At 46.2% G+C, this 14,972-nt stretch overlaps 1 protein-coding gene across 5 annotated transcripts in view; it reads right to left on the bottom strand.

The window, feature by feature from the left end:
• Positions 1-14,972, bottom strand: part of ankrd13b (ankyrin repeat domain 13B) — a 519,799-nt gene that overhangs the window by 93,245 nt on the left and 411,582 nt on the right. For all 5 annotated transcript variants that reach the window (XM_072469638.1, XM_072469636.1, XM_072469637.1 and 2 more), the window contains exon 5: positions 10,769-10,912. In XM_072469638.1, the coding sequence (XP_072325739.1) occupies positions 10,769-10,912 (144 nt within the window). The remainder of the gene's footprint in view (positions 1-10,768; positions 10,913-14,972) is intronic.

Genomic DNA, 14,972 nt, shown 5'->3' on the forward strand with positions numbered 1-14,972 from the left:
AGTAAGCCATTCAGCCCCTCGAGCTTGCTCCATCATTCAACACGATCATGGGTAATCTTCTACCTCAAATGCCATTTTTCCATACTATCCCCATTTCCCCCTGATATCTTTAATAACTAGAAATCTATTCATCTCAGTCATGAACATACTCAATGATGGAACTTCCACAGCCCTCTGGAGTAGAGAATTCCAAAGATTCGCCACTCTTGAGTGAAGAAATTCCTCCTCATCACGGTTGTAAATGATCTGCCCCTTATTCTCCGACTTCCCAGACTCCAGGGGCGCCATTCTCCGCCGGCGGGAGTCTCCGTTTTGCCGGCGCCTGGGAGTTTCCCGACGGCGTGGGGCTGCCCCACAATGGGAAACCCCATTGACCGGCCGGTGTTACGGAGACTCCCGCCGGCCGGTCGGGGCAGAAATGTGGCGGGGCGGGTAGGAGAATTTCGCCCCAGACTCCCCAAAAGAGAATTATCTGGTCATTATTAGATAATTGTTCCTAAGACCTGGCTGCATGCATATTGGCTGACACTTTACCGACATTTGCAACACTCCAGAAGCTCGTAATTGACTTTAAAGCACTTTGGAACACCCCAAGAGAATGGAAGGTGTTTCATGAAGACATGTCTTTCAGTTCCTCTTTGCAGGACTCTGTGCCTGCATGTTTTATTCATTTAGGCCACCCGATCCTGGCTGGCCAGCTCCTATCCAGTCCCGCCAAACTCAATGGCCAGTTGCATTGCTTGCCAGCCACACCGCCCTGGTACCCGCCACGCCAGGGGGGAGGAGGGGGGTCGCCTTTGAAGGTCCTAGAAAATCGACGGGAACGGTCGGAAAATCCCAGCCCCAATACTGGCCTGGGTTTATCTTCAAACTTGCTGCAAAGCTGCAATTTTGCCGTGCCGAACCTTAATGAACTGGATTACATATAATGTCAGCTCTGTATCAACCAAACAAATCCCATTCCTTCAAAATGCACATACATATAATCAAAAATCTAATAAACAAAACACATTTCAGCATGCATGAGTAAATTCAATTACTGTGAGCCTACATTTCAATTAAAGTGACAAAAAGTTAATAGCATTCTCCTTTACTCAATGATCGTTATTCCATTGCACTGTCCATCTAATCAATTACTGGCTAATCAGTGGTTCCAGTATTAAAACATATAGACAAATTGATATGCCCAAGTCAGGAACCTGGAAACTGCAGCCCCATCGAACATGCTGAATTAGTTAATCACGAAATGATTTAGCAATGTTCAGCTGAATTGTACAGACTATTTAGCAGATCAAATCCAGGCTGAAGGTGCAGCCAGATAATATGATTCCCAGACACACCTCATACATCAGCAGAGACTAAACCTGAAAACAAAACTGAAATAAATTGGTCATTCTTGCCTTCGCTTATTTGTAACGATTGTGGCCAGAGTTTAACAAAGAGATGAACAGTACCCAGTGGTGGGGCTGCTAAATTGTCATTCACAGGGATTCCATCTAATCACCTGGCCTACTCGCAAACCCAGGGTGGAATTTTGAATCAGAGTTAGCCGTCAGCGAGAATGGCGATGCACCTGGAAAATACGGCAAGAATCGGGAATCGTGTTTGTCTTTGGCGAGATCGCGTTTTCCGATTTTCCTGGCCCCTCGCTGGTGAGAAATCCGCCATGGAAAATTGGGAACCTCATTTAACTACATTCTAATATCATGAACGAGCCCTCCCGCCGGGAATTCCCCCGTCATAGAATATTCATCGGGCACTGGCGCGACCTCACACTGGCGCAATTTACAACAGGTGTATAAAAACGAGTACCTGCCCACCACACCACCAAAAGGGATATCGGAGGTGAGCTCTCAGGTCGCCATCAGCTTCCAGGGTACCAATTGCAGAGGGGGCAGTGGAGCCAGACAAGTTCAACTTCGGGCTGGAGGTGAGGGGGTGGGGGCATCTCGGGGGTTGGGTTGCTCACAGGCCTTAATGGCTCTTCATAGCTGTGAGGCTTTTAGATTTGATGGGGACTGGCGGCCAGTGTCCCCTTTGCTGTGCCTGTGGCGATATCACAACTGAGGGATTGCCCTTCCAGGGTGGCTGATATAAAGTGGGTGGGAGCAGGTGAATTCACAGGGTCAGACTGTGAGGTCCCTGTGTGGGGTCCCATTAGATGCCAGGCTGCATGGGCAGAGTGGGAGACTCTGACAAGGGGTGCCTTGAACCTTAAGAGGCCTGAAGACTCTCACACATGGGGGGAGGATGGCCAGTGAGAATGAACCCCCACAGTCAGGCAGCACTGTGAAGCAGAAGGCATGAAATATCTGGAAGTTCAATGCTGCTGGCTACAGAGGCCAGGTTGTCAGGGATTACTATGTGGGTGGCCGGCTGTTCAAGTTGGAAGGCTCATTTAATCCACAGTCCATGAGAATATTTTGTTTATTAAATGGTCAACAGTAACAAAGATTTGAAAATCAACTACATAAGATTTCACATATCACACTAACCATTAAACAACAAGGAAACATCACCTCGCAGATTCCTCAACAAAAATGGAAGATAAACCTGAGAATGAGTTGTCATGTCCAGAACTTTGTTGTAGAAAAGATCTGTCCATCAATGTGTTACTTGTTCCACGTATCAGTGCCATTTTCCATTCACGAGACGCAGCTGTGCCTTCCCACATGGCCCAATCTCCATGGAACCAAATCCTGGCATCCACATATTCCACTGGCGTAGAGGTGCAGGTGAACATCTTGACTTACAGCATGTTTAACCCGCGGCGACGTGCCAGTTACATACAGCACTCACCACACCATCGACAAAGGCATCAACAATTTGCAAAAGCATTTCTTCAAAGGCGTCATCAGGTGGCTCATTTGGAACAACGTCCTCCGCTAGGTTCCGCAGGGTCTTCTTGCTTCAAACCAATTGCCTTCTGGACTCATACGTCCCACAGAGCCCAGGACCCAGTTATCTTCGGAAGAGTTGCCCTTCTTTCTGGCTGCAGAAAAGGAAGGAAACAGCAACTGCAGCCTCCAGGCATCTGCAGCTACCAGAAGGAGCAAACACAACCTGCAGTTGTGAAGTGTTCTAGCTGGGGGAATGAGGGTATCCTATAAGGATGAAGCTAATTTCAGTCTTCACATGCAATAGGTGCCCCTTGCCTGCCATAAGGGGAAGCCAATTGCCTAATCATTACCCTGACTCATCCTTTATGAGTCAATTATGCCAATTTAATCAGCATTGCAATGCATGAGAATGCCACTGATTGCCACCCAATTTTAACCCTTTGGAAGCAGAGCCCCCAAGAATTGAACTCCAAGGCTCAGGCTCACATCTACATAACAGAGAGGTGACACAGATGTGGTCCCCAACGAAAGGCGTAATGGTGAATTCGCTCATCAGTCACCCCATTAATGGGAAAATTGGGGTCCGTTTCTTGTTCTCCTGTGAGGTTAGAATGCAGCTCCATTGAATGCACTCAACTGTCCTCCTCATCCATCATCCAAGGGAGTATCATGAACCCAGATTGGACAGCAACTGTGGCTAGGATACTGGACCGAAACACAAATATTTTAGTTTATTTTAAGACTGTGCGGAAAGAGTGATGTGCTCCAAGAATGATTGCACAAAGGAATAGGGCCTTGGCATTTCTAAAACAAAACTTTATTATGAATACAATATAATTTTTTTTACCTTCATAATAATAATCTTATAATAATCTTTATTAGTGTCACAAGTAGGCTCACATTAACACTGCAAAGAAGTTACTGTGAAAATCCCCTAGTCACCACCCTCCGGCACCTGTTCGGGTACACTGAGGGAGAATTTAGAATGTCCAATTCACCTAACAAGCCCATCTTTAGGGACTTATGGGAGGAAACCGGAGCACCTGGTGGAAACCCACGCAGATACGAGGAGAACGTGCAGACTCCACACAGACAGTGATCCAAGCAGGGAATTGAATCCAGATCCCTGGTGCTGTGAAGCAACAGTGCTAACCACTGTGCTAACATGCTGTTCACACCCAAAAAGAACAGCTTACACTTACTCCTTAACACTACTACTCAGTTTCCCATTAAACAACAAGAAAAGAAACATACAGCTCTCAATCTATCTTAAAATTAGCAGGGCACCGAGTAAAACTTGCTTTGTAAAACAGGTTTGGCTCCTGTTGGAGACCTTCAGACTCGGGCTGAATATCTTCAAAAGTTAGTTCACCTGGATTGTTTCAGCTTCTTCCTGTTCCCCAGACAAGACTGCTCTGCTTTATAGGCTATTACTCTTTTATAACTATCCTACTGTGAGAGAATTGTGGACTCAGGGTTAGGCAGATCAGAATTCAGCTCCTCTCCAAAAACTTCGCCAAACCTCACTGCCTCTCTGCATTCCTGGGCTCCACCCAGCAATGTCCTCATCACCCCAAGCTGAAAACAAATTATCTCTACAGGATGCGAAAGCACATTAATTCCCCATGGACCTCCTCAGTCAAACTACTTTCCTCTGGTCAATTTCACCTGCACTTTCCGAGAAGCAAAACATGACCACTGCAGCCGAACACACTATAACCCCAGGCTTTTAAACCTTAAATTGTCTCAATATTTAGAGGCCAATAATCCTCCATTCGTCGCAGAGATCATTGAGGCTTTCAATAGTTGAAGCATTTCATTCAGGTTGAGTTGAGAGGGGAAACTATGGGGAAGTGGCTATTATGTGACAGGGGAGGGAGTGAGGCTTAGTGGAAAGGCACCCACAGAGGGATGTGGAATGGTGGATGTCCCTGATCCTGAGAGGTCTGATGGTGAGGACATTGTGAGGACATTTACATGAATAGGATGGGAATAGAGGGATACGGACCCAGGAAGTGTAGAAGATTGTAGTTTAGTCGGGCAGCATGGTCGGCACGGGCTTGGAGGGCCGAAGGGCCTGTTCCTGTGCTGTACATTTCTTTGTTCTTTGTTCTTTGTTTGACTCCTCATTTCTCACTCTGATGTTCTCTTCCTTTCAATTTTTAATTTGGGGGGACCATGGAGACAGTCGAGCTGGCAATTCTTTTGATTGCGATCGCCCGGCACCAGCAGTGCACTTGGCGAGGAACAATGCCCTACAGAGGCAGGGGAGGCAGGGCTTGTTGATCTCCTGTGAGCAGGGTCACAGATGGCAGAGCCTCGGAGGAGAAACTAGCGGCCATGGTTGTTCCGACGTAGCACCTTTCCACCAGTTACAAGTCTATAAACATGGGCTGGTCGCACAGGGTTACAAGTTAGTTTTATTTAAACTTGTTGAAGGCACTGAAGGTCACACATCCCATAATACTGCTCCTATTGTTGTAACATTGTTACAGGAGAAGGAGTCCTTTTGGCGATGCTTTACTTGTGAGAGAACAGTATAACCTTTCGTGAGTTTATATATGTTTTGGCTGCATTGATTTTGTGTACGTAAACTGCCCTGCAAGACAGTAGTGCATGGACAAATCTGATGTTAAATAAACAACTAATTATTTTGTCTAATGTATTTATTGGTGCGGTGAACTCGACCCAATCCCCTCAATTTTGCTCATCCCCTCATCGCAGACAATGGTTAGTCGGGAACTACTTGAGATAGACATTCTCAGCTCTCATACTTCTCTGCTATGTCAAACTTCTGGTAGGGACTCAGAAGCTGAACCTTTCCTCATTCTATGGATCCTATGGATTCTCCACCATAATTCAGACAGTGCTAACATGATTATGGGCAACTGTTAATTCCATCACGTTCCATCTCACTAAATGTGTAAAGATCAGGGGCGGGATTCTCCCGCAACTGGTCGGATGGCCCGACGCCGGCGCCAAGAGCGGCGGGAACCACTCCGGCGTCGGGCCAACCGGAAGGTGCGGAATCCTCCGCACTTCTGGGGGCTAGGCCGGCGGCGGAGGGGTTGGTGCCACACCAACCGGCGCCGAAGGGCCGCCGCGAGTTGGCGCATGCAGGACCGCCGGCATGGTTCCGTGCATGCGCAGACCGGCCGGCGAGTTCCTGCGATTGCGCAGGGGGGTTCCTCGCCGCGCCGGCCATGGCGGAGCCCGAGAGAGGCCGGCGCGGAAGGAAGGAGTGCCCCCATGGTACAGGCCCGCCCGCAGATCGGTGGGCCCCAATCACGGGCCAGACCCCCGTGGGGGCCCCCCCTGGGGCCGGATCCCCCATGCTCCTCAAGGACTCACCTATCCGGCCTACAAGCCAGGTCCCGCCATGATGGACCATGTCCATTTCGCGCCAGCAGGACTGGCCAGGAATCAACAGCTGCTCGGCCCATCGGGGCCCGGAGAATTGCCGGAAGGGGCCCCGCCCTGCCTGAAAACCGACGCCGGAGAATACTGAAGCCGGCGTCGGAGCGGCTGGGCGGTATTCACGCGCCGCCCCGCCCCCCCCCCCCCCCCCCCCCCCCCCAGGGATTCTATGACCCAGTGCACAGGAGAGTCAGTCTGCTCATGTAAATTGCATCCTTGCTACAAGCCAAGACTAAAGTGTTGGGAAAATAATGTACTGTAACCAACATGTAGCCTTTTTTAAAAGGTTTGTTTAAAGTAACTCTAGCACCATGCAACTGTCAGGCAATGATCATCCCCAACAGGAGAGAATCTAACCATCTCCTCTTGACATTCAATGGCATTACCATCACTGAATCCCCTACTAACACTATCCATCCTGGATGTTACCATTCACCCGAAACTGAAGTAGACTAGACATGTCTGTGGGACATGGGCAGAAATTCTGCAGCAAGTGACTCACCTCCTGACTTCCCAAATTCTGTCCACCATCTACAAAGCACAAGTCAGGAGTGTGATGGAATACTCTCCACTTGTCTGGCTGAGTTCAGCTCCAACAACACTCCAGGAGCTCAAGACCATCCAGGACAAAGCAGCCCACACATTTGGCACCACACCTTAAACATTCACTCCCTCCGCCGCTGGGGCAGTGGCAGCAGTGCGTACCATCTACAAGATGTACATACAACTCACCAAGGCTCCGTTGACCGTATCTTCTAAATGTGCCAGCTCTACCACCCAGACAGACATGGGCAGCAGATACAGAGGAAACACCACCAGCTGCAAGTTTCCCGCCAAGCCACTCACCATCCTGAATTGGAACTGCATCGTTTATCGTTCACTGTTGCTGGGTCAAAATCCTGGAACTCCCTTCCTAACAGCACTGTGGGTGTACCTACACCTCATGGATTGCAGTGGTTCAAGAAGGTGGATCACCATCCACCATCTCAAGAGTAATTAGGAATGGCTAATATATACAGACCTAGCCAGAAAAGCCCACATCGTGTGAGTGAATAAATAAAACAATTCATTCACAGGATGTGGATGTCACAGAAAGGCCAGCACTTATTTCCCATCTCTAGTTCCCCATGAGAAAGTGATGGTAAGTCACCTTCTTGAACTGCTGCTCTGTGGTGGTGAAGGTACAGCCACGAGCTTTGATGGAAGGTGGTCTAAGATTTTGATCCAACGATGTTGAAGGAACGATAATATATTTCTACAGTATCGTGTGTGACTTGGAGGAGAGCTTGAAGGCACTGGTGCTCCCATGTCCTTGCTGGCCTTGTCCTTCTAGGTGGTAGACGGCAAGAGTTCGGCGGATGATGTTGAAGAAGCCTTGGTGAGTCGCTACGGTGCATCTTGTATATGGAGGGTGCTGGAGGGAGTTTAAGGTGGTGGTTTGAGTGTCAATCAAAGCGGCTGCTTGGTCCTGGATGGTTTTGATCTTCTTGAGTGTTGTTGGAGCTGCACTCATTAAGAAATGTGGAAGGTATTCCATCACACTCCTGACTAATGCCTTGCACAATGTGAGTCAGGAAGTGAATGATTCACTGCAGGCAACCTTTGCCAAGTGGTCTGGCCAAATGTCAGCAAGATGTTGCAGAGGGTGTGAGACATGTCAGTGACAACTGGCCGCCCCGGCAGATTGTGCAATGTTTCAGTGCATTTTTAGCACAAGGCCATTTGTGTTTGTTGCATTTTAAAGATTAAATCTTAAAATCTTCTAAATGACCAAGTGAATGGAAAGCTACAATTCTACAGAATAAGTTCAATGAATTCCAATGAGCAGGCTCACTTGATTATCAGGACAGCCTCATATTATGTTGCTCTATTTCCTTTTTAGTTAATGCACAGTCAGTTCTGGGGGTAGCTTGATGACTTTCTTTGACATAATATTGCGAGTTGCCCGTGAAACAAATAGCAGCAGTACATCATGTCGCTGACAGTTGCTCTTTCACACAATAGAGGAGCTAACTCACTGGTTCATTCCCTTTTGTTCTTATTATGTTTACGGGCTGACTTGTAATTACAGACTCCATGCTCCTGCAGAGCTTCAGAATGTGTGAGTGACAATGAAACGGAAAGTCACTGGGCGTTAGTAATGAAAAGAGTGAAGAATGGTCTTCAAGTTTGGCGATAACCATTATCAAAGTAACAAAAGCACTGACTTTGATTAGCAATAAAGGTGACCAATGGTTAGAGGTTACTCTTCAAAGAGCAGCCTTTCCATTGCAAAAAGAAAATTGAATTGTCTTCATCTCATTTTTGTCTGCTGGTTTCTATTAGTTTTGTATTGTAAAGAAGGAAAGACTCGCATTTATGCAGCACCTTTCACAACCTCAAGACCACCAAAACTCTGCAGCCAAAGAGGTGCTTTAAATGTTTTGCTTTGCGGCATTGAAGAAGAAAATTGGGCAAGACAGTGGGAGAACCCCTTTGCAGTTCTTCAGGATCTTTTACATGAACAAACAGCTGGGTCTTCAGTTTAATGTCTCATTGAATTACATGGCATATCTTTAACAACAATAACTTGCATCTATATAGCCCCTTTAACTTAGGAAACATACCAAGATATGTCACAGAAGCAGGGGGAAAATGGATGCTAAGCTAAAGAAGGAGAAATTAGAAGGGGTGACTAACAGTTTGTGAGATTTTGGGATCTAATTCTGAAGTACAGGGCCTCAATGGCTAACGGTGTAGCCATATAATAGTGGAAGGTTGGGAAATGCAGTAGGAAGAATTGGAGGAAGGCAGGGTTCTCAGAGGTTTGTGGGGCTGGAGTGTCAGTCTAAATTACATTGCTCTTGACCCCACAGCTTCTTGATGCAGAGATGGGAGTGAGAGCCACATGGTGTTACAACACGAATCATTTTCCCTTTCTAAGATTGGCTGTTTTACTCACCACCCTTTTTGTGGGAACTCAGATGAGAATTTTCATTTTTGCCTCAATGTTCTTTCTGTGATAAATCTCAAACCAATGAATTTCTAGCTCAAGTTGAGAGTGTCAATCTCTTGTAAGCCTGCCTGTGTCAAAGGTGATTGGAGCTAGCAGGACTATATCAGGGGATTAACCAATCTCTCTTGCACAAGGAGAATGTAGATATGCATAAAATAAAATAAAGGATACCAATCTAAAGGGGTGGAGGATTGGAGGTACCTAGGGCAAAACACTTAAAGCAGCAGAGCAAATTAAGGAAAGAGTTAATAAGGTGTACGGACTCCTGGACAGTACAAAAGCAAGGAGGTTTTGGTGAACCTTTATGAAACACTGGTTTGGTCGCAACTGGAGTATTGTGTCCAATTCTGGGCACCAAACTTTAGGAAAGGTGTGAATGCATGGCAGAGAGTACAGAGAAGGTTTCTGAGTTTGGTTCCAGGGATGAGGTAGGGTTATTGGGTTACGGGGATAGGGTGGAGGTGTGAGGCTGAAGTAGGGTGCTCTTTCCAAGGGCCAGTGCGACTCGATAGGCTGAATGGCCTCCTTCTGCCACTGTAAATTCTATGATTCTATGAGGGACTTCAGTTACGAGATTGATTGGAGAGGCCGAGGCTGTCCTTTTTAGAAGAGTGGGTTGAGGGGAAATTGATAAGAGGTATTCAACAATCATGAGAGGTCTGCACACTTTAGATGGGGAGAAACTGTTCCATGTACATAATGTGTGAATAGGTTGAATAGTAGAGAAACTGTTACCATTAGCAGACAAATCGAGAACTAGAGAACACTGATTTAAGGTGATTGACAAAAGGAGGGAAAACCTTCCTGCACAATGAGTGGTTAGGATCTGGAATGCACTACCTGAGAGTGTGGTGATTTCGAAAGCTTTCTATTTTCTGATTTTCTCGGCTTTCCAAAGGAAACTGGATAATTATCTGAAGAGAAAGCATTGCAGAGCTGGAAGGAAAAGACAGGGAAGTGGGACTAGCCGAGTGGGACAGCCGAGCAGCAGGGGCTGTTTAGCACAGGGCTAAATTGCTGGCTTTGAAAGCAGATCAAGGCAGGCCAGCAGCACGGTTCAATTCCTGTATCAGCCTCCCCGAACAGGCGCCAGAATGTGGCGACTAGGGGCTTTTCACAGTAACTTCATTTGAAGCCTACTTGTGACAATAAGCGATTTTCATTTCATTTCATAGTTCCTACAGACAGCTGGCAGGGCCACAACAGACTAAAATGGCCTCCTTCTGTTCGACAACCATGCTTTAATTCAATGAATGACTCCAGACTGTACTATTCAACCTCTCCTTAGAGCTCATTAAAAGGCCAAATATTATGTACAGGGCGCACATTAAATGATTCCATACAGAAAGAGGTAGCCACATGTTGTGTGGTAATGCCTTACAGAAGTACGTTCTGATGAAGGGCTATCATATTTACTCCTGAGGTGGTTTTGTCGGACTAAGACATTTCACATATTTAATTGCTCATAGCTTTTAAGCCAATGCTGTAACATGCAGGCCTTTTTATTAAAACTGACCTTGTCCTCTGAAGACAAAACTGCGGTTCCCCCGCTGCCAGGTCATGTGATCAAAGCCAAGCAGAGTCGTGTCCACCCTCAGATTCTGTCCACTTTTCCAAACCCTGTAAGTGTCACTTGGACAGATCTTGGAGACCAGGGGCACTGCAACAGTCAATCATGCAAGAAAATCATTAGCATTCGGATTTGTGTTGACAATTCCCTTGTGCAAAACATCGCATTTAAACATCCAATTTGAATGCCGGCGATACAGACTTTACATGCTGCAATTAATAGAAAATTGGACTAAGTAATATTATTCACGGTATGTCATATGATCACCAGCACACTAGATCATGTCAGCTATCGCAAGCCTGATATAACCTGGTAGAATAATTGAATAATAATGAATAACAATAAAATTGCAACTATTTTTAAAAAATGATTGCTAAATATTGACATTGGAAGTAAACGCATCTCACCCGCACATCAGAAAATAGCCAGTCTGCACACAGTAAATTTAGATTCTAGCTCAATTCATAGATTATCATAGAATTTACAGTGCAGAAGGAGGCCATTTGGCCCATCGACTCACTAGCATCCCATCATCACACACTAGCATCCCATCATCACTCACTGGCACCCCATCATCACTCACTAGCATCCCATCATCACTCTCTAGCACCCCATCATCATCAATAACATCCCATCATCACTCACTGGCACCCCATCATCACTCACTAGCATCCCATCATCACTCACTAGTATCCCATCATCATCAATAACATCCCATCATCACTCACTAGCATCCCATCATCACTCACTAGCACCCCATCATCACTCACTAGCATCCCATCATCACTCACTAGCATCCCACCATCACTCACTAGCATCCCATCATCACTCACTAGCATCCCATCATCACTCACTAGCACCCCATCATCACTCACTAGCATCCCATCATCACACACTAGCATCCCATCATCACTCACTGGCACCCCATCATCACTCACTAGCATCCCATCATCACTCGCTAGCATCCCATCATCACTCACTAGTATCCCATCATCATCAATAACATCCCATCATCACTCACTAGCACCCCATCATCACTCACTAGCATCCCATCATCACACACTAGCATCCCATCATCACTCACTGGCACCCCATCATCACTCACTAGCATCCCATCATCACTCTCTAGCACCCCATCATCATCAATAACATCCCATCATCACTCACTGGCACCCCATCATCACTCACTAGTATCCCATCATCATCAATAACGTCCCATCATCACTCACTAGCATCCCATCATCACTCACTAGCATCCCACCATCACTCACTAGCATCCCATCATCACTCACTAGCATCCCATCATCACTCACTAGCATCCCATCATCACTCGCTAGCATCCCATCATCACTCACTAGCACCCCATCATCACTCACTAGCATCCCATCATCACTCACTAGCACGCCATCATCACTCACTAGCATACCATCATCGCTCACTAGCATCACACCATCACTCACTAGCATCCCATCATCACTCACTAGCACCCCATCATCACTCACTAGCATCCCATCATCACACACTAGCATCCCATCATCACTCGCTAGCATCCCATCATCACTCACTAGCACCCCATCATCACTCACTAGCATCCCATCATCACTCGCTAGCATCCCATCATCACTCACTAGCACCCCATCATCACTCACTAGCATCCCATCATCACACACTAGCATCCCATCATCACTCACTAGCATCCCATCATCACTCGCTAGCATCCCATCATCACTCACTAGCACCCCATCATCACTCACTAGCATCCCATCATCACACACTAGCATCCCATCATCACTCACTAGCACCCCATCATCACTCACTAGCATCCCATCATCACGCGCTAGCATCCCATCATCACTCACTAGCACCCCATCATCACTCACTAGCATCCCATCATCACACACTAGCATCCCATCATCACTCGCTAGCATCCCATCATCACTCACTAGCATCCCATCATCACTCACTAGCATCCCATCATCACACACTAGCATCCCATCATCACTCACTAGCATCCCATCATCACTCACTAGCATCCCATCATCACTCGCTAGCATCCCATCATCACACACTAGCATCCCATCACTCAAACCTAAATAACTGCTGCAACTTCTACCAATTCTGCAAATGGATTCCTCTATCACACTGTCAGAACAGAATTAGTTTCAAATACCATCTAGAATTCACACTTCTCAATGTGCTGAGCCTTTCTCCATGGCATGCACTGCCCCCTCTTACTTGACATTATTAACATTCACTGATTAAGCTTTTGGGCAAGAAAGTGTAACTATTAAGATGTTTACTTCACACCAATGCTCACTACAGAGCCCTTAGCACTCAGATCTGTCAATTTAAATTCCAAACTGCTTGATGGGGAGTAGAGGCGTGTAGAAAAATGTTGACAGCAGGTTAAATAACTTTCCAGTACAGTTATTGGCATCCCAGGTCTCTGCTATGCAGCACACAATGTAAGTGCTCCTCATCCAAAATACTTTATTTATTGTGTTGCTACAGTGCAGCATTTAACTTGCATATGGATGGAGAGGAATAGTTTAGACTCGATATCTGTATATGACACATGGTCACTAATCACTGAATAAATGTGACCTGTCATGACCATCAAAGTTCACTATCTTTCCTTGCTGTTACTCCCCTGAAAGTGTTTAATTAACCTTTGTGCAGTTCTGCTGGTGCCTACTTGGTAGATCATTAAGTATCCATTTCTGGCAGTATAGTGGATATCAGCAGATTATTTTAAGATGGTCATCACACAATTAATGCATTTCCAACAGAGGCCATTGGACAAGAACTTCTCTATGGATCTCTGAATCCACAGTAAGTGAAGGAGACGGCATTTCAAAATAGAGGCACCCTCTCAACAACCTTTTTAAATTTAGACTAAAAATTGGCTTCAACTGCCTGCCCACAGGGGATGGGGCACTTCTACTCGTTGGGCTGCACTCTGCAGGCAGAGCGGTTCATAAGGCAGCCACATTGGTCTTTGTTCCCTGAAAAAGCCTGGAGAGAGACTGGGAAATTCCAGTCTGAATACCCGCACATCCAGACATAGGAACAGCTTCTTCCCCACACCTACAAGACTCCTCAACAACTCCCCCCTCAGACTGATTTGTTCCCTGTAAGAACACTATTCACAACGCCCTATGCTGCTCTTGCTCATGTGTCTGCTTTGTTTGGCCCCTTCTTCCGCACTGTAACCAATCACTGTTTGTCAATGTACCACTTGTCAATGTTCTCTGTTGATTATTCTTTTTATCTACTATGTACGTACTGTGTACGTTCCCTCGGCCACAGAAAAATACTTTTCACTGTACTTCATGTGTACATGTGAGAATAAATCAACTCAAATCTGCTAACATGACTCAATAGGCCTTTAATTACTTTGATTGACTGATACCCCACATGTGGGTGGGTGGCCCAGCTGCACCCCCACCCCGCCTCTATAATAATGACCTAGGGGTGGGAAGGAGCCAGGCAACCATGCCAATAGGACTCAAGTGGTCAACACAGGAGACCACCGAGGAGCTGGAATTTGTGCCAGAATCTGGCTCTGCCAGGAAATGATGCTTTGAATTCTGGTATTTCTTCATGGCAAATGTTTCTGCAAGGAGGTTTCTAGGCTAGATCTTTGTCACCCAATGGAAATGGTAATCACTTTGCAAAATGGTGAAAGTGGGTTTATTTTGCAGGAAAAACAATTTTCTTTGCCTCCCTGATCCTGTGCCCTTTCCGGGTGGCCTATTAGCAGGTCGGGAAGGCTTTAGGTGTAAAATGCATACGCACCTCTTCCAAGGTCAGGGTCTCCACTGTGAAGATCACATGAACATTTTATTTCTTACTGCAAACTATTTTCATGTGCTGGTTTTCGAAGGCCTAAAAAACAAACCTCCTTGCAGGGTTAGTGGCCACTAGGAAAAGCCAGATGAGGAGTTGCCAACATTCTGATGGGTAAATGTAAAATGTTTTAACACCTTCGAATGTCACTATTGGATGCTGTATTGTAATGTAGATGCGTTTTCAATGCAGTGCTTAATCATAGAGCTCTATTCTGCAAAAATAGATTGACCATTACATTGTCCAGCATTGTATCAGTGTTGACATGCATAACAGTACATTTTCCTGTGGGGAAAGTGTC

Source organism: Scyliorhinus torazame, chromosome 12 (genome assembly GCF_047496885.1).
Source record: "Scyliorhinus torazame isolate Kashiwa2021f chromosome 12, sScyTor2.1, whole genome shotgun sequence".
NCBI lineage: Eukaryota > Metazoa > Chordata > Chondrichthyes > Carcharhiniformes > Scyliorhinidae > Scyliorhinus > Scyliorhinus torazame.